The sequence below is a fragment of the Schistocerca nitens genome, chromosome 1 (assembly GCF_023898315.1).
Source record: "Schistocerca nitens isolate TAMUIC-IGC-003100 chromosome 1, iqSchNite1.1, whole genome shotgun sequence".
Lineage (NCBI taxonomy): Eukaryota > Metazoa > Arthropoda > Insecta > Orthoptera > Acrididae > Schistocerca > Schistocerca nitens.
Window position 1 is genome coordinate 1,236,328,294 of NC_064614.1, and position 21,744 is coordinate 1,236,350,037.

Consider the following 21,744-nt stretch of genomic DNA (forward strand, 5'->3'; position numbering starts at 1 on the left):
GATAGACACTGACTGGAAGTGCACCACAGAAATTAAAACAAGGATAGCAATGGCAAAAGAGGCGTTTTATAAGAAAAGGAGAATTTTCTGCAGCGGTCTGGGCAGAGAACTCAGAAAGAGACTCATAAAATGTCTTGTATGGAGTGTCCTTCTATATGGTGCTGAAACATGGACTAGGAGGAAGAAAGAGAAAAGCTGGAGGCTTTTGAGATCTGGACATGGTGGAAGATGGAAAGAATAAGTTGGATGGACAGAGTAAAAAATGAAGAGGTACTGAGAAGAGTGGGAGAGAAAAGACAGTTACTAGATGTAATAAAGAGAAGAAAAAGAAATTGGATTGGGCATATATTAAGAAATAATGATGGACTGATAAAAATAGTTTTAGAAGGTTATGTAGAAGGGAAAAGGAAGCGAGGAAGGAAGAGATTCCAGATACTGGATGACATGATGGACGGTACAACATAGAGCAGCCTTAAGAAGGAAGCAATGGATCACAGAAAATGGAGAGATGATGATGATCTGTTTTGTGGAGCCTCTTCCCTTTCGAAACCATCCTGATGTTCTCCCAGGCATACATCTGCTTAGGAGAATTTTGGATAATATTTTGTATGCAACTGGTGAAAGTGACTCATCTTTAACTGTTGACATTTTGTTTGTCTCCCTTTTCAATCTTTTCTGGCTTCCAAATGATATTCTTTTTTTCAACATCTCTACTTTCTTCATTTTTGAGCTCACTGTTCTAGCACTTCTTCACATTCCTTGTTCCAATATGTGTTCTTTTTATTCTTGACAAATCTGAATTTTCTCTCTACTGCTTTTGTAATTTGTGCATGGAGTGAACAGCAATGACCTTATTTTAGGTGTCTCAATTTCCTCTCTGCTGCTTCCATATTTTCTTTTTTACTGAGTCTTCTAGAGTTGTGTCTAACTACTTTCATTTATTTTAAATGAGAGAAATTGAATTTTAACCTTAGAGAGAGAATAATCTTAGTAAAACCCCCAATTTGTAATTACTTTTAACACTTATAATTATCCTGATATTTCTTTTGGATATGGCTATGTGATCCAGCTGAAATTCTTCTATATTTGGATTTGGAGATATCCAAGTTTTGGCTTTTTTATAGTAATATGCAAAAATGTGTGGAAATGAGTTTTAACTAGAACATTTTACACATATTGATCAGTATTTTGCCATTTCTTCTTGTTCTTCTGTGTGCTGGATATTTTTCTATAATGTTCTTTCTTTTCTGTCCCAACTTGTGCATTGAAGTTTCCGAGTAGTATGTAGTGACTCGCCCTACTTGTGCGAATGTGCACACACAGTGAAAGCACATAAATATTCTATGTTTCTAATTTTCTATTACGTATTCTTCGGCATCACTTTTTTCTCTGATTATTCCTTGGCTCTGACTAAGGTAACTAGCACTCTGAATAGCAGGCACCCTGTAATTAGCATATCTGGAATAAATCTGTATTTGAGCAGACTACCACATATTTGGTGATGCTGATGTGACACAAATATGTTAGTACTACTGCGCCGCACCAGCTTGGACCTTTCAATTCATGTCAGAACATACATGTGCGTTACTTCCACCCCAGCCACGTTGGATTTATCTTCACATGCAAATGAATACTTCAGCAGGTAATACCAAACCACCCCAGAGTAGCGGCATGTTGGAACAGTGATGATAAAAATCACTGCCCTTCTGGCAGCACTGTCCAGTACTATGGTTTGCGTGGCTAGAGGACCAGTACATTTTAGTGCAAATTTCGTCAGATGAAACAAAGTATAGTTATGTGGCTGCAGCACTAATGGAAGGCTTGGCCATAGAGGTGGAAGATATTCTCAGAAGCAGTACAGTATGCTGCTATAAAGAATACTCTGATTACATGCCTGTCTCAGTCAGAAGTAGAACACCTCAAGAAACTTCTATGGCTGGAAGAGCTAGGAAACTGCACTCTGTCACAGCTCCTATGGTACCTACACGTGCTAGAAAGCAACATAGTTAGTGTTATGTATTATGTAATATCTGGCTGTTGAAGTTACCTGCTGATGCACAGAAAATTTTAACGAGCACAAACGACAGATATGATTGCAGAGATGTATCCCTCAATGAGCATTGCAACACTGATGGTGCACCAAGACAACACAGCTGCAGTGATTTTAGCATCACTGCAGTCTCAGTTAGCAGAACTAACTGCACAGGCTGCTGCATTTGCAGACAGCATATGCCAAACAATGGCCTCATCAATGTTTGTCAAGAAGTCATAACCATTCATCTGTCGCATCAAACACCTGCTGATATCATAAAAAAAATTTGGCAAAGACACACAAAAATGCATGATACCAGATAAATGGAACCATGACACAGAATCTGTGACTGTTACAGCTATCCCCACAAGTAATACACACCAATTATTCATCACAGATCACAGTATGAAGTTGCAGCATTTAGTGGACACAGGAGCTGAAGTCTTGGTGTATCCTACAAATAAATTACCACATCACAACTGTGATGATTACTACTTATACACCACCGGCACTGTGGCCGAGCGGTTCTAGGCAGTTCAGTCTGGAACCGCGCGACTGCTATGGCCGCAGGTTCGAATCCTGCCTTGGGCATGGAAGTAGTTCTAAGTTCTAGGGGACTGATGACCTCAGATGTTAAGTCCCATAGTGCTCAGAGCCATTTGAACCATTTGAACTTATACACCACCAATGACTCGAAGATTAAGACCTATGGATGTGTTATGTTAATACTCAGTCTTGGTCTCAGTCGAACATTTAAACGGCAGTTCACAGTGGGTGACATCTCACAACCAATCTTGGGGGCAGACTTTCTGTCTTTCTACATTTGGTTCTTGACTTGCAATGGCAGCATTTGAAAAATGTGATGGCAAATCTAAGTGCTCAACCAAAGGTCAACTATACTGCTCCCATGATAATATGTGTAATCACCAAAGATACACAATTTATGCGACTGTTGAAATATTTTCCTGAAGTTACTAGGCAGTCACCTACATTATTGCCAGTTAAGCATATGACAGTGCACCACATTCTCACCACACTGGGCCCACCTACTTATGCCAGTCTTATGTGCCTGGTGCTTGAAAAACAAAAAACACTCAAGCAGGAATTTTGCAGTATGTTAGCACAAGGCATATGTCGAACTTAAAGTAGTAGCTGGGCAGCCCCATCGCACATCATTCCAAAGAAGAAAGACAGATGGTATCCATGCGGCAACTACCTCTAGTTAAATGCAAGAACCATTCCGGACCAGTATCCCATTCCATATATATGGGATTTCTCTGCTGCTATGCATGGTAAGACAATCTTTTCCACGATCGACTTGGTACATGCATATTACCAGATACCTGTAGCCACAGAGGTTGTCCGTGAAAAATCTGTCACTACATCTTTTAGACTGTTTGAGTTTACAAGAATACCTTTTAATCTCTGTAACACAGCACAAATGTTCCAGCATATCATGGATGAGATCATGTGAGACTTCAGTTTCTGGTACATCTACGTAGTTGATGTTCTCGTAACATCAGCGTCTGAGAACGAACATTTACAGCATAAGTCTATTTATTTGGCCATTTACACATGTACAGTCTAGTAATAAAACCTTCAAAATGTATTTTTGGGACTACAGAAGTTCATTTCCTGGGATACACTGTAGACACCAATGGTGTATTATGCCGCCCCCCCCCCCCCTCCCCCCTCAGCAGCAAGATAAAGTAAAATCCATAATTGCATACCCTATTCCAGTCCCAATTAGAGACTTTCATTGGTTCTCAGCATCATAAATTTTTACCAATATTTCATTTCCAATCATACTCTGATCACAGCTCCATTGAATGAATTTCTTAAGGAAGCACCAAAACCAAATGACAGATTACAGTGGATGAGTGAAGCAGGCTGTTCTTTCCATGCCATAAGGATTGGCAGATCTTATAGCACAAGCTCCGCTGGTATTAATGGTTGATGCCTCTGCTACCACTATGGGAACAGCACTGCAAATCAGCAGACCACTGTTAGCAACCACACACATTTTGCTGCCACAAGCTGTCACTCTCCCAGCAGCAGTAGGCAATACGCGACTGCAAATTATATGCTACATATGTTGTTATCAAAAAATTCAAACATTACTTGGAACGTTGACAAGATCACAAGCCTTTAACTTCGGTTTTTAAGGTGAAACAGAGCAAGGCCTCTCCAAGACAGTTGAGGCAATTAGACTACACCGGTCAATTTGCAACTCGTTTTGTTTATGTACAAGGCAACCTCAATGTGCCTGCAGATGCACTATCTTGTGCTGAAACCTTGAATGTACTGGCGCATACAACAGCACAGATTGAAGCTATATATACAACCATTGATTTTGATGCTCTTGTGCAGGCACAACAGCATGATGAGGAATTATACATGTTGCTCACACAACAATCAGGACTGTCATTATGCCAGATAATCACAGCTGAAGCAAATGCTACACTGTATTGCAAGATTTCTGTTTGTACCACAACAATTTCAGACTCAGATGATAGCAGCTGCACACCATCTGGAACATCCTGATGTTTGAGGTACCATTAAATTAGTCAAGCAAAGTTTTTCATGGCCCGAACAGCATGAGGCCTGCAAAGCTTTTGTCAAGAGCTACATGGCATGTCAAAAGAATAAAATCTCATGATATGACACATTTGTACCCCCTAATCAACGAATTTTACATGTTCACTTTGACATTGTAGGACTTCTCACTGTTTCTGAAGGCTGCAGCTACTGCCTCACAATAGTGGATCAACTCACCAAGTGGCCTGAAGCCTTCCCAATGACAGATATCATGACGGAGATGGTAGCACAAACATTGGTTTGAGGGTGGATCACTCCATTTGGTGTATCTTTATGCGTCACTACAGACCAAGGATGTCAATTTGAAGCATATCTTTTCAAGGCGCTGGCAATGTTATTAGGTATTAAAGACACACACATCACAACCTACCACCCTCTGGTGAATGGCATGGTTGAGCACCTATGTCGGCAGCTCACGTCAGCTCTGCAGTGTAATGCCACATAGAAGTGGGCTGAAGCAGTGGCTTTTGTGCTCCTTGGGCTGCAAAAACTTTTCAAGAGCGATCTTATGGCCACAGCAGCCAAACTTTTTTATGGTCAAACATCATGACTGCCAGCAGAATACATGCATGATGGGACAGATGAGAATGTAGCATCATCGGATTTTGTTGACAAACTGAGAGCACATATACGAGGTGCATTCAAGTTCTAAGGCCTCCGATTTTTTTTCTCTGGACTGGAAAGAGATAGAAACATGCGCATTGTTTTAAAATGAGGCCGCGTTCATTATCAATACGTCCCAGAGATGGCAGCACCGCACGGCAGATGGAATTTTACCGCCAGCGGCGAGAATGAGAACTGTTTTAAATACTTAAAATGGCGACGTTTTCCTTACTTGAACAGCGTGCAATCATTCGTTTTCTGAATTTGTGTGGTGGGAAACCAATTGAAATTCATCGACAGTTGAAGGAGACATGTGGTGATGGAGTTATGGATGTGTCAAAAGTGCGTTCGTGGGTGCAACAGTTTAATGAAGGCAGAACATCGTGTCACAACAAACCGAAACAACCTCGGGCTCGCACAAGCCGGTCTGACAACATGATCGAGAAAGTGGAGAGAATTGTTTTGGGGGATCGCCGAATGGCTGTTGGACAGATCGCCTCCAGAGTTGGCATTTCTGTGGGTTCTGTGCACACAATCCTGCATGACGACCTGAAAATGCGAAAAGAATGCTGACGGACGACCACATGGCTGCCCGTGTGGCATGTTGCCAAGCAATGTTGACGCGCAACGGCAGCATGAATGGGACTTTCTTTTCGTCGGTTGTGACAATGGATGAGACGTGGAAGCACACAGATTCACCGCCACCAAAAAAATTTCGGTTAACCACCAGTGCTGAAAAAATGATGGTGTCCATGTTCTGGGACAGCGAGGGTGTAATCCTTACCCATTGCGTTCCAAAGGGCACTACGGTAACAGGTGCATCCTACGAAAATGTTTTGAAGAACAAATTCCTTCCTGCACAGTAACAAAAACGTCCGGGAAGGGCTGCGCGTGTGCTGTTTCACCAAGACAACACACCCGCACATCGAGCTAATGTTACGCAACAGTTTCTTTGTGATAACAACTTTGAAGTGATTCCTCATGCTCCCTACTCACCTGACCTGGCTCCTAGTGACTTTTGGCTTTTTCCAACAATGAAAGATACTCTCCGTGGCCGCACATTCACCAGCCGTGCTGCTACTGCCTCAGCAATTTTCCAGTGGTCAAAACAGACTCCTAAAGAAGCCTTCGCCGCTGCCATGGAATCATGGCGTCAGCATTGTGAAAAATGTGTACATCTGCATGGCGATTACGTCGAGAAGTAACGCCAGTTTCATCGATTTTGGGTGAGTAGTTAATTAGAAAAAAAATCGGAGGCCTTAGAACTTGAATGCACCTTGTATGCCAGCTTCGAGCAGTCACCCGAGAGAGCTGACTGGACAATGTCCATTCATTTTTGCAGGCTTAGACAGCTGCACAAACATACTTCTGTGCACTGACTCTGTCCACAAATTGCTTCAACCACTGTATGAGTGACCATATGCAGTATTAAGTAGAGGCAGCAACATGTTCAGAGTTGTCATTCATAGTGTGCTGACTACAGCTGCCCTTGACCAAATCAAGCCTACATATCCTGATCATCCGCCTCAATAGCTGAACGGTCAGCATGTTGGAATGCCACGCACAGGGGGTCGTGTTCATTTCCCGGCTGGGAAGGGAGATTTTCTGCCGTCAGGGGCTGGGTGTTGTGCTGTTCTCATCATCATTTCATCCCCATTGTTGACACCCAAGTCGCCCAATGTGGTGTCGCACTCAATAAGACTTGCACTTGGCAGCCGAACTTCCCGCCTGGGAACTCCCGGCCACTGATGTCATATGTTCATTTCCATTTTTTTCTATTTCCTGATGTATAACATACCACAAAAAGCTAGCACCACCAGTTATGAAAAGTGAATATGACACTAATGAAACTCTTTCTACATGCCACCTTGCTGACAAGCCAGGACAGACACTGAGTGTTGTCGTGAAGAAGACAACATCAACAAGATGTCACTAGGTTCAAGAGTGCCATAACAATATTGATATATACAGGTTATTTGGGTAGAATGGCTTACACACATCATATTAGATTTAGGTGCTCCATGGTGGACAGAGGAACTGTGACACTGCAAACTAATTAGTGGCACAATTATACATTGTATTGTGCTGTGATACTTAACGGCAACTCGTTAGATATGCTTGCAGATGGATACAACTAAGCAGTGGCCTGTCAAGATGTGTGTTGCTGAATACAATGTTACTATTCAGTAGTACTGTTGTACCAAACACCAAATATAAACCTCCTTAGCTGCCTGTGGCTGCCACTTATCACAATACAGAAGTCCGTCTCCTTGGCAGCAGCATGGAGGCTGCTGATTGGGCCATGCTTGTGGTTGGCGGTGAACTTCAAAGTGCCATCTGTGGTGCCAGTTGGAAACTGTCTCAGTGTGCCAACTCCAGTTGCATCCATTGGCAAGAATGTAACAAACATGCCCTGTGCGTCACGTCAGATTAAACACGAAACATCTTTGATAATGGGGTGGGGAGGGGGGTAATCATGTAGTGACTGGTATTACTTAAGTGAATGCACAGACACAGTGCAAGCACATAAATATTCTGTGTGTCTATTTCTCTATTATGTACTCTTTGGAGTTGTCCATTATAATTATCCGGGTTGTTATGCCGTGGTCGGTTGATGAATCCTGTGTTGATTCCCAACGTTTCGTCTCCGACTGCGGGAGACATCTTCAAGGGGGTCCGTAGCTTGATGGAAGGTCCAACACACCCACTGGCTCGCTACTGACAGTCAGTAGCGAGCCAGTGGGTGTGTTGGACCTTCCATCGAGCTACGGACCTCCTTGAAGATGTCTCCCGCAGTTGGAGACGAAACGTTGGGAATCGACACAGGATTCATCAACCGACCACGGCATAATAACCCGGATAATTATAATGGACATGATATTTCCAGCCGTGAAAGTCTACACTCTTTGGCGTTACATTTTTCTCTGATAATTCCTTGCTCTTATTGACTACTGTAGCTGGCACAACGAATACCATGCATCCTGTAAGTAATATAGGTAGAATAAATTTGCATTTGAGCAGACCACCATAAGTATTTTAAAATTGTATTCAGGTTTATAGGTGATTTCACATTCTATAAGATCATGCTAAAATTTGTGTATGGTTCTTCTGCAGAACTAATTCCAGTTACCTCTGTTTCCCAAATTTTAGAGGAGAGTTTACACTGAATGTTGCAAAACAGCACTTCTTCTTTAATTTAAATTGGGAGGCATTTCAGCGTGTCCCATTTCTTTATCAGTGAAAATGCTGGGACTCACCATAATCCTAGGATCCAATGCATTACAACACATAATGGTGGGTTCCTCATCTGGGTAACCACATTGGCTACTACAATCATTATGCTTACTTTTGTGATTTGAAGTTGTAAATGGTAGAGGTCAGGAAATTCATAATCAACCATGAATTCCCAAAATAAGACCAGGTTTCTAGTGGCATATGACACTCCAGCCACAATGTCATTCTGCTATGACTGCCTGTAGCATGTGGGTCATGGAACACTTAGCATTGATTTTCATGTTAGTTCAGGTGTGACAACAATACATAATCACTGTAGTGTTCATTACAGGTTACAAAAAAGAAATAAAAATAACAGATATCTAGTGAGGTTATCACAGATCCTGAATGTGAATTAATCTGGGTGAGTTAAACAACAAAGGTCAGTCAAAAATGGTAATCAGATACTTTTATAGACCATGTAGGTCAGGAGACAATGCTGTTGTAATGGGGAGTGACTTCAACTTGCCAGGTATAGATTGGAAGAGTCATGCTATCAAAATTGGTGCCAGAGACAGCGATTTGTATAATATTCTGAATCTCTTCTCTGAAAATTATTTTGGGCAAATAGTTAGAGAACCAATTCCTGAAGGTAATATCTTTGACCTCCTAGCAACAAACATACCTGAACTTATGGATCAGTTAACACAGAGGAAGGTATCAGTGGTCACAAGGCTGTGATGGCAACTATGACTACAGGGTTTACAAAGAATGTTAAGAAAATTAGGAAGATAATTCTGCTTAGTGAAAGTGACTGGATATAAACTGCAGAGTATCTGCACAGTCAGCATCATATATTCATTGGTAAAGACAAAGATGTGAAGCACAAATGCAAAAAATTCAAAAGATTTGTTCTATATTCCTTAGACAAGTATGTTCCAAGTTAGATGTTAAGGGATGGGAAAGACCCACTGTGGTTTAATAGCTGCATTAGAAAATGCTCCGTAAACAATGACAGCTTCAACAGAAGTCAAAACCTAGCTGACAAGCAAAGCTCAACAAAATGAAAATGAGAATAAGGAGAGCAATAAGAGAAGCATTAAAATACTTTGAAAGTAAAATTTTATCAACTAATCTGAATAAAAACCCTAAGAAGTTTTTGTTTCACGTAAAAGCAGTACGTCATTCAAAATCAGCTATTCATTCACACAGAGACCATACTGGCACCAAAATGGAAGATAACAAAGTGAAGTTTGTTTCACCATGGAAGACTGCAACACAGTCCTTCCTTTGAATCATCATACGAATGTTGAAATGGCAGATACTGAGCTAACCATTCACAGAATAGAAAAACAACTATGATTGCTTAGTCAAGGAAAGGCATCAGCACTAGATGAGACACCTATAAGAGTCTTCAAAAATTATGCGAAACAACTTGCTCACCCTCTAACAGCAGTTTATCATAGACCACTTGAGCAACAAAGGGGACCTAGTGACAGGGAAAAATGTGCAGGTCATTCTCTTTTTCAAGAAGGGCCATAGGGCAGGTGTACATAATTATAGACTTATGTTGTGGATGTCAGTCTATTGTAGAATTATGTAACATCTTTTATGCTAAAGAATTATGACGTTTTTTGAGAACAAAAAATCTCTTCTATAAAAATCTAAGTGGATTCTGCAAACACAGATATTGCAAACTCAATTTGCTGTGTTCCTCCATGAGATCCACAGTGCTGTAAACAATGTCACTCAGGTTGGTGCTGTGTTCCTTGTCTATAGGAAGGCATTTGGTATTGTCCTGCACTATCATATAGTGAAAAAAATATGAACTTATTGAGTATTGGACCAGATTTGTGACTGAATTCAAGACTTCCTTGCAGATAAAACTCAACACATCACTCTTAATGGAACAAAATTAGCAGATGTAAAGGTAATTTTCAAAGTGCCCAAAGGAAGTGGGGTAGGGCCATTATTGTTTACAGTGTATACAAATGGTGTAGCAGAAAGTGTCAGATGCTCCTAAAGACTTTTTGCAGATGATGCAGTTTCCTATAACAAAGTAGCAACACCAGAAGACTGTATCAATTTGCAGATGAGCTGCAGAGAATAGATGAGTGGTGCAGGCTCTGGCAATTGACCCTGGACGTAAATAAATGTAACGATGTGCATACACAGGAAAAGAAAGCCACTACTGTACAACTACACTGTTAATAAGAAACTCCTAGAAATATTATGTACCATAAAATACCTAGAAGTAACTATTCAGAGTGACCTTAAGTGGAATGACCACACAAAATAAGTAGCAGGAAAAGCAGGTGCCAGACTGAGATTCATAGGAAGAATCTTAAGGAAATTTAACTCATCCATAAAGAAAATGTCTTATTAGGTGCTTATTCAACTGATTCTTGAGTATGAATGTGAATTCTTAAGGGACCAAACTGCAGTATGGGGTCCTTACCAGGTAGGACCAATAGAGGAGAGATAAAAGATTCAATGAAGAGAAGTGCATTTTGTCATGTTCAAGAGTGTTACAGAGATGCTCAACAAACTCCAATGACTGAATCTTCAAGAAGGGCATTCTGCATCAAGGGGAGGTTTAGTGTTGAAATTTTGAGAGTGCACTTTCCAGGAAGAGTTGGACAACATATTACTTCCTCCCACATAAACCCCACAAAATGACCACAATGACAAAATTCAAGAAATTAGAGCCAATACAGAAGCTTATCAACAATCATTCTTCTCAGTGCCATTCACGAGTGGAACAGGGTAGAGGGGGGATTAGTTAGTGGTATCGAAAGTATCCTCTACTACACACCATTACACGGCTTGCAAAGTATGATGTAGGTGTAGATTATATATGATGACTATTACTTTAAGCAGTGATGGCAAGAGTTTTTGAACTATATAAAGGGAGTGTTAGGAGCAGATTCAGTGGCCTGATGTTGTGCTGACCCTAAAATTGAAGAAGGTGTTCAAGTCTTGAATACAGTAAGCAGGTTCAAGTGGATAAAGGTTGTAGTTGTTATACACTGATGAAGAAACTTATAAAGGACAGACCAGTATCAAATGAGTCCTCAGACTGAAGACTAAAATAATAACAATATCATACATATTTGACTATGAACCACAACATATTTTAATTTTTTTTTTCCATAATAAACAGGAAATGTGTACATCCATCATTAAACAGTGCTTTTCATGTGCTAACTTTTTTCCTGAAGCAAGTACTGTAAATAACAGAGAACTCACAAAAAGATCTTCAAGAAAGTTATCAAATCTTTACAATTGAAATATAATCACAGCATTGTTCTTGGATAAATGTGAACATCAGTAATGTGATTCTGCCTTCTATACATATTTTTTTGCTGCCAGCCACAAAAAATGTTACATAAAATCTAGTTTTAAGTTTCTCTCTTATATCATTGTCAATACAGACAGCATGGAAAATTAATAGTTCATATAATCACTTTGGTCTTCAGGATAATATATATGTACATATATTGCAACAACTACATTATTTTCATTTTCTTTGAAATTCTTTCATTTTATACATTCTGTGAAATACAGTTTAAAACTTGTTACAGATGAGAAGCCAACTTACAAAAAGCCAGAAAGCTGTCGGCCAACATCTGAGTACAATAATATGGCATTTGAAGAGACAGAAAACATCATCATTAAGCGTATCACACATTCATAGTGAAGTATACACACATTCCTCATCAATCTTCAATGATTCATTAGTTCTGCTATTATTTATTTGCCATTTTGTAAAATCAGTGTATCATAATTATTACATTTCTTTTGTGTAGTGTAAGACAATGTGCCCATGGATGTACAGCATCAACAGATACATGGTTCCTCTTTTTCAAAATGTGGCATTAAAATGTTCCTATAATTTTCTGCATGGAGTATTATTAATTTCGTATATTGTGTGATAAAAGAAAAAAATGTCAACTTGAAGTTAACAACTGATGGATATTGACAATTAAGATTCAACCATAAAAGCTATCTATTTGGTTCTTATTTTCACCTCTTGAGAGAAACTGATATCTGTAAAGACAAATTGTCCATCTGAAGTAGGTAAGTTGTGTACATTTCTTACTATTAAGCGACTTTTAGACAACAAGAAATCCACATGTTTCATATGATACAGACCAACAACTATCATTTACACTACATCATATTATTGGTGCATACATAAATACACAGATTGACAATATTATGAAAAGGATAGTTACTGCTCACCATATAGTGGAGATGCTGTGTCACAGAGATGCACAACAAAAGACAGTCAAACAATTTGACAGTCTTTTGTAGTGCCTATCTGCAACTCAGCAAGTAACTATCCTTTTCATAATACTGTCATTATTTCATTCTGGATTTTCCATTCTTTAAATATACAGATTCCTGTTCATTTCAAGTCATAAATATTTTTAGAGCATTGAGTTTTCATCTCTTAAATGCTATAAGCAAGACATTTTGTTTTACATATCAAAATGGCTCTGTCAGTATTTCATCTCAGACACTACACAGTGAAATTTAAGAAAAACCATTATATTAATTAATCTAAAGATTGTCAGGGAAAAGACAATCTCATAGTGTTCTACCAATAAAACTCAGTCTTTGGTTTCCTTTCCTCACAATTGCAGTTTAAATTGTTTGTTACTGTAATTCTAAGTGTTCAGTTGAATCAACAGTCTTTAAATTTGTGAGATTTATCATGTAACTGTAATTTAATGGATTTTTTAATAGTCTGGGGGATATCATGCTTGTTGTTGTATAAGGTCAAATGCCACTTTTTGCACCATACAGATATCTTGTCCAAACCATTTTACAATTTGTTTTGATCTGCTAATGACTTCACTAGATAGTAAATGAGAGCATTGTCTGGAAACAATCTCCAATACTTGTGCAGTTTCTCTGATAAATTGCTTACATTGCTTAAGAACCACAAGGGCCAGTAACACTTTCTGGAAAACACTGGACATCACTTCAGTTTCACTACATAATTTTCTGTGAATTACTATGAACTGTGACATTTCTGACAAGAAATCACAAATCCTGTCACACAGCTGAAATGACACTCCATAGCATGCAATTTCATTAGAAGCTGCTTGAGAAGAACAGTGTCAAAAGACTTCTGAAAATCTGTGACATTTTTGCATATGCTAAATTAATTGCTGTGTCATCCTGCACAAAGATTAAGGCCAAAATGTGTTTTTTTTTTCCTTGCCAAGTGTTTGATGATACATATATGGAGAAAGAGAAAGAGAGAGAGAGAGAGAGAGAGAGAGAGAGAGAGAGAGAGAAACTGCCAGTATATCATGTTAATATCAACTGGCGCAATATTGACATATGAGGGACGTGACAGATCAATCAGTCTTCACAAAATGGGGTGTCTGATGATGGCATTTTTTCTTGCATAGACAATGCACCAATGGCAGTGCTGCCTGTGTGGAAGAGGATAGACAAGGATTATTCACACCAGTCAGCATGTACTAGGTTTTGCAGGTGTGACAATACCATACGTGAAATTCTAAACTATCTGTATGAGTAATAAACTGAAATGAAGTACTTTGATAAGTTAACTGAAACACTCAGTTCTGCCTGCTTTTCACTTATAATACTAATATGGCATAATCTACTGGGGGCAATGCAGCTGTCATAAAAGCATTTATACCACGGAGGTGTTCAGTAACAATATTACGTCAAGTTGATAATCAAACACCTTGCAGAATCCCTTTAGGAGACTTAGGAAAACCTATGCTTCCATTGCATCTATTGACCACAAGACTCAACCTCAGATGTAACCAAAAATTTAGCGAAAACCTCAGTCTGCTGGTATGTATGTCCCCCAATTGTACTGTCATCAACACTGGAGGAGGCTTTAATCATCCAGTAATCAATTAGGATAATTACAATTTTGTAAGCTGTGGATGTGACAGGACTTCCTGTGAACCACTTCCTGTATGGTCAGCGACAGCCACAGCAAAGCCTCATGCCTAACACCATGTGCCTGATGGTGAAACATCCATCATTAAGCATGCAGAGGTCAATGTGTTAATCTTCTATTTACAATCCATTTGGGAGTGATACATAGGGGCCTGTAGTATATTCCCAGATTGCTCACTTGATACTGGTGACTGAAAGATTGTAAGTGTGCTTTTGTAGTACAGCTGGTGTCTATCTTCATGGATCTACCAGTTCAGATTTTTCAGCATTTCAATCACACCCTCCTGAGCCTAATAAAAGGGTAACCAGTCTTGCTATCCTTTGCATTCAATAAATAGTCCCTGTTAGCCGCATTTAGTATGATCCCACACACTTGGCCAATATTTGCAAATGGGTCACACAAGTGAGCAGTCTCCACTGTAGACTACAATTTCCCAGTATCCCACCAATGAGTCCCCTACTTGTTTTTACAAGTGATGCTATGTGATCATTCCATTTAATATGCCCACAAATTGTTACAAGTGCTGACTCTTTGGTAGCGCAGTCATAGCACAGAATATAGTCATGAAACATTTAAATTGCTAAAATAGACCATTAGAATCATAAATGGATACAAACTTACAAAAATGAAACAATTTGTATGAGTAGTTTTGCACTTGCATGACTTTAAGTTTGAATCACATGGGTGTTCTGAGAACAGTTGACAGATAAAACCTGTTTTGTTTATAACCTCAATATTGCATTTAACAGTGGTGTGTTGGACTGAAATTCCTGCATTAGTTGAACAACATTCAGTGATCTTTTTTTTTTTTTTTTTTTTTTTTTGCTTCCTGAAGATGTAAAACTGGCTGAAATCTCTTCTAAGTGGCTATACCAGTTCAAAAATACTTGAACCTCAGTGACAGATGAGCAATATCCTGGTTGGCCAGTTGGAGTGTCAACTCCTTTGCATGAAACCCACATTGATGGCATTATTCATGATGACTGACATCACAGTTGAACATAGCAAAAACAGTTGCAATAAGTGTTGGCAGAGTTCATAATATTATTAGTAAAAGGCTCAAGTACAGCAAAACAAGTGCAAGGTGGACCCCAAACGAGTTATGGCATCAACACAAGGAAACATGACTCGAAATGGGTATGGACTTTAAAGAATCCTATGAAAGGGAAACAAGATTTTAATAAGTTGTGTAAAGGGTTTGCAATTTTAAACAAGAGCCCACTGGAAAAAGTATGGAATGGAAGCACACCAGCTCACCCATCTGATAGAAATTCGGAACACAAGCATCAGCAGGAAAAGTTATGCTGGCTGTCTTTTGGGATGTCCAAGGTGTCATCTTATCTGATTATTTGGAAGGTTAGCTTACAATAAACAGTGCCTACCACTCAGACATGTCGATGAATGCAGTAAAGCCAGCAATGAGAGAAAAATACAGTGGACCTCAAAGTAAAGGTATGATACTGTTACATGACAAATCTCGCCCTCACACTGCCCAGCTGACCCAAGAAACCATTGACAAAATGGGTTGGGAGATACTACCTCATCCTCCCTTTGGCTCCTCAGATTTTCATTTCTTTGGTCCACTCACGGAGGCATTACGTGGGAAAAAGTTATGAGGTGGTGAAAGAATTTGTGGGAAAATGGCTCAAACAACAAGACAAAGACCTCTTTGCATCAGATACAAAAAACCTAATTCAGTATTGGGACAAGTGTATTGATATTGGGTGGGGTGGGGTGGGGGGGGGGGGGGTGTGTGGAGATTATGTTGAATAGTAGCAAAAGTTTCATTTTGTAAAAATACAGGTTTTTCCTACATCAATTTGTCTCTCTAATTATTGAATGTTCCTTGTATATATACAAGCCACTGTTTGATATTTCTTGTATTCCTCTTTTACCACATTTCTACAGCACAGAAACTCGTGTTCATTAAAATGGATGTGATAAGTAAGGGTAGCATACTGAAAAAAATGATACTCATGTTCACTATATGAGACAAGACAACAACATACATTTGACCCAGAAAATAGATGTCTGTGTCAAAGATAATTTCCATAAAAAATTTACCAAAAACGTAAAAGCAATTACTACTCAGGTCAAAACCTTTAGAAAATCTTTAAAGTCACTATATCCACAGTTTTGGGAAAGATCATGTCTGTCATTTTCCATGTGGAATAATAGGTTTCTGTTATGTGGTAAGTACACTGCTAAAACTACAGTGTAAACCATTTCACATACTTAAAATGCAAAACGGTTCCATTACATCTAACGTTATGTACTGTACTCACCCAGAACTGTAAATATGCTGTACAGGAACAACATTAACAGATATTTACTGTGTGTAAAGTCATTCATAAAGGCAAAGAGCTTGCAGCAGAAGAGATGTGTTTCACAACAGTGGAAAAAAACATCTAATAGTCTTAAGGTTCACATTTTTGAACCCTTGTTTAATGGATTTTTTTTTTCATTTTTGTCCATACTACCACCATTCAAAATATGGAATACTTTTTTTTAATGCAATATATGTACAATTCATAATTGACATATGTATGCTTAGAAATGGAAGTTCTATTAATGTATTACTGTATCACATTTACTTGCATATAAATAAATTGACTTGTTTATTGTCATGCATAAACTGCTGCTGTAGGCAAGAGGACCAATAATACTTACATAAGATATCAGATTTTGGCTTTTTGTGAAGTTCACAATTTTACATTTACGAACATTTAAGAATAGTGTTCTGGTGCAACCACAAACACTAGAATGAAGAGGCGCAGCGCATGAGCAGAGAAGGCTGTGAGGAAACGCCGGCCAATAGTGCGCAGGATCGGACGGCGCCACGCCAGGCGCGCCTCCTGCAACAAGTGCATATAAACGCAGCTCCTGCTAGTTTCTGCTGCTCAGATAAGCCCGAGTCTGCAACATGATTAGTGCTACGCTGTCAGATCCATATCAAGTGTTTCCTCGGACTCTGTGTATAGCAAGAACTGTACTGTTTTCATGTCACCTCTCGCTAGCGACATTTGCTGTAGTAAAGTATTGTCAGTTTGCTTTTCTAGAAATAAAACTACTAATCTTATTTGATTGAACTGCTGTATAGCATTCCAAGAATGCTGCATCCCGTAGGCACCCTATAAGCAAGGAGTGGGCAAGAACCCACAAAAAGTAAATATATTCATGTAGCTTTTACAGATGGTACTTCATTACAAGTACCTGTATCATCTGCAAAAAGTCTGAGATTAGTATTAATGTTGTCTACCAGGTCATTTATATAAAACATTAACAAGTGTACCAACAGATTTCCCTGGAGCATGCCCTGAAGTTACTTCTGTATGTGTCGATGACCCTCCTTCCAAGGCAACATGCTGCATTCTCCAACAAGTCAATTTTCAGTCCAATCAAAAATTTCATTTTATACCCCATATTATCATTCTTTCTTTAATATATATTGCTGTGGTTCTTACTGAAATGACATACTATTGCTGTGAAGAAATTTTTACCCGAAATTACACTTATCTCGGCATGAGTTAAGCAAGTAACACTTCCTCCTCTTCCCTTATTAATCCCTCTGAAAAGAGCCTGGTCACTTTCAGAGGTATTTCAAGCAGCACCAGGAGCCTGCAACTTGTCTGTGTCTGAATTGTGAGTTACAAGGAAAAAAACAAGAAACTTAACAATCTTCTTTATTTGCCCATTCTTCTGAGGCTATTAAGTCTTGGTTAATGCAACACATATCAAAAGTTTTGGCTTTGAAAGAGAAATCAGACTAGGTGAAATGCTATAGGAGTGACATTAAACAGGACCTCACCTATCAGAATACAACATAAGGTATATATCTGCTTGTTTGGTTTCAATTTTGATCCACTAAGGACCACATTACACAACCGCCTCACTTTCCACAAGATTTGACATTTGCGCTCCCCTCCCCTCCCCTCCCCTCCCTTTCATCTTCCTAGGAGTGATATTATTTTTTTGTTTCCCTTGCCCTAAAATCCCTTGAAATTTGTCAAATTTATAAAAGTCACTTTATTTCGCATCACGTTTTCTGTTTATTTATTTCTCTGATGCACGCCAGTTCATTAAGAGCTCAACACTGTTCCCTGGTGCACATCAGGTTACTTCTACATCAGTCAATAACTCTTCATACAAAATAGCATAGTGTGTTCTAACAAGAGATACCCAGTCCAGTCACAAATTTTGTTTAGTACCTCTGCTAAGTGTCAGTGTGGAATTGAGTCAAACGTTTTCTGGATGAATGTGACTTTGCACAGCATGGCCAACATTAATGGCTTCAGTACAACAAATGCCATCTGTACTCTCCATCCCTACTGAACAACAGTCTCTCTTCATGACACACGTCTCCAACACATGCTTTTGTATTACAATCTCCTTACGTTTACTTCCACTAGACCCTACTCTATGCCTACTCCTAACAATTCTTTCTTATTTCATGCATCCCCTTTTTCCCTTATCAGTTTCATATTATTTCTCTTCTCTTCACACTGTTTTCTCAGTGACCTTGCTTTATGCAACACTTGCCCAACGTCAGCTTCCCTGATACCCATATATGCACCTTAACAGAAAATATTTATGGTAAACCATCCTTGACAAGTACATCACACAAAGTGCAACATTTTTCATCAGTGGATAAATTAGCGAATACTCTGACTAAAGACTCCTCACTTTGGCTTCTTAAGAACTACTAGACCTCCCTTTGCACCCTATGTCATCTTTAACTGACCAACAAAATTGGCTCTTTGTGCACACAAAGACAAAGAAGTTAGTTGGATGAATGAGGAGGATAGGATCAAATTTTATACTGTAAAGCAGTCTCTTCTGTAAGTGAATAATCTGGTAGCATGATGTGATGCTACAAATGAACTCCCATGTCCTCACCAGAAGATACCATTCTTACTTTTAAGTTGTTGGTCCTCATTGCCACAATCTGTCAACAGCACACCATGGCAATCCTAAAAAATACTTCTGTCACCTTGCATGACAACACATAGATCATCAACTTTTTTCCCAAGTATGTTCATCATTTGCTCTAATGCCTATCCTTAGGCTCACATGAATACACACACAGTCATTAGGAACTCAAAAATACTCATCAGCATCAAGCTACAGCTTTTTGGTTGGCAGTTACTTTCTATGCCATTTTTGCTCAGATGCAGCAAGTGTGGTAACTACCAGGCATAGATTTTTATTGAGAGGTGTGCAGTAATTTCATGGATGGAAGACCATCCAGACATATGGTCACACATTAAATGCCTACTACATTCAACACTGTTGTATATTGGCAGCTTCTCTTTGCTGTGTTTAGCTTTCATAGACAGGAAATGAAACATTAGTTAGCCTATCGACTTAAGACTATAATAGCTTCATTCTGCAATGGAACAGAACATGGCAAAAGTTAAATGGTGATTGCTGCAGATATATGTGATAGTTCTTCATTGCCACTCCCTCTCCTTAGTGTCTGTATTCACTGCTAGCTCTCTGGTGGAATGATTAATTGGTTACAGTATTTTTATAAGAGATATTTTAGCTTTTACATGTTTTGTATACCAGTGACACTTAATATCACTTAAAACAGATGCTAACACTCTTTCACATGAATTCAGTCTTTTCTAACAGTGAGTTATATCCCTTCCGAACTGCAGCACTGTTTAATCATTCCCTCTTGCTTATAATTAGCTTCAATGAAACCTCAACTGAAAATCAAGGAATATAATCTCAAGGGAACTAATATAGTCTTCAAGTATATGTGAAAGTAAATATTTCTTTTATTGTCTTAATAGTAATGGCATCATATTTCACATCCAAAGTGCAAAATGATCGTAAACATCTGACATGGCTCAGAGCAGTCTTGAAAAATAAAGCAGAATAACTCAGGTACATTAAAAACCCATTTTCAATTAAAAATAATACAAATTATAAAAAGTACAAAACTAACTATTTTACAATACATGTATCTCATCGTTAGAAAAATGACAAAACAGTATAGGCTGTCGAAACACCACCTCGTACACAATATACATTTGAGAGTAGTGTGAGGAAGACTAGTGATGGTTGCACAAAGATTCCAGCATACAACTCTCATGCATCAGTTCAGATTAAAGTGCGTTGCTGATATTTTAGAGGAAAAATGCTGTACAACACTAAAGAACACAGGCTTAACAAGAAATGAACTCTTTCAAAAGACAACTATCAAATTAAGGAAGCATATAAAAGTTACAGAATTATTTACTTTAGTGTTATGTTGTTCCTGGATGTGATGTGCAACACAGAAATGTCACATGTTTCTTATGATAGAGAAAGCAAATCAAACTATGACCATATCAACAACCAATTAAATAAAAAACTTAGCAATAAAGTGCAGTTGATTGCTGAATACATAATCCAAAACTTAATACACGAAAAAGTGTTCACACTGCTTGAAAGTCACATGTTTGTGTGTTGTATTAGATATCACAACAGGGAGCTGGGATTGTCATTACATTGAATTATAATAATTTATAACAGAAAATACTGCCCATTCACTTATCTTACAAATAATTTCACAATGATTTATGCAGTGATGAGATATTGGTCATATTCCCAGTAAATACACTTTTAAATCCACATTTCTTCACAACCACCAATAACTGGGAAGCAACTCCAAGGGCAAAATGTCCTGTATTTATGAACCAGAAATTTTACCTCTCTCAGTTACACACTCTCTAGCATGAAAAGGTGCATTAGCAGTATTTTGAGATAATATACGCACCATCTAACCTCTTTTATCTCTGTTGACATCACAAGAAATAGCTAACCCAAACAAAGCCTCCTATGGAGAGGAAACACAAATAAACAATGCTACAGGCTGAATTTCAAACTTAAATTAACCATGGCAAGAGAGACCTAAAAGTATGTCAAAATTTATCCAATAATGTGCAGTACGCCATGAAAGTAGTTGAAGTGGAAATATTACTTCTATGTTTTTCGTTATTAATATGGAAATATAACTGGTCACTTGTTTCGTTATAAAGCTTAAAATATGTTACACATTTGATTAAAAAAATGACAAAATAATTGTGAACATTCATAATTTTGCCCTTAAACATGTTGCTGGTGAATCATTAACACAGAAGGTCATAATAAAGCATTATAATAAAGCAAAGTTTCAAGAACCAGCTTTAACTGATGACTCTAGGAATATACTACAATAAAATACTTTGCTGTTGTAATAAACCTTCCAGCACCCAATTTTTCCTGTAATTTTTTATACTTTATTTGAAAACACAATGTTGCCTTTCTTTCCCTTCTATACAAATTTATTTTGATTTGTACTGTGGTACTCCTTTAT

The 21,744-nt window shown here is 38.5% G+C and overlaps 2 protein-coding genes across 2 annotated transcripts in view; one reads left to right on the top strand and one right to left on the bottom strand.

Annotated features, from left to right (window-relative positions):
• The window catches only part of LOC126201595 (putative ammonium transporter 1), a 362,485-nt gene extending 350,108 nt beyond the window's left edge, over positions 1-12,377 (top strand). Inside the window, exon 11 of the mRNA XM_049936797.1 lies at positions 12,031-12,377. Coding sequence (XP_049792754.1) covers positions 12,031-12,143 — 113 coding nt within the window. The 3' untranslated portion in view covers positions 12,144-12,377. The remainder of the gene's footprint in view (positions 1-12,030) is intronic.
• Positions 12,378-17,075: 4,698 nt separating this feature from the next.
• LOC126201612 (transmembrane protein 121B-like) overlaps positions 17,076-21,744 on the bottom strand; it is a 34,966-nt gene continuing 30,297 nt past the window's right edge. The window contains exon 2 of the transcript XR_007540188.1: positions 17,076-17,254. The gene's annotated coding sequence lies outside the window, so the exon portion shown is untranslated. The remainder of the gene's footprint in view (positions 17,255-21,744) is intronic.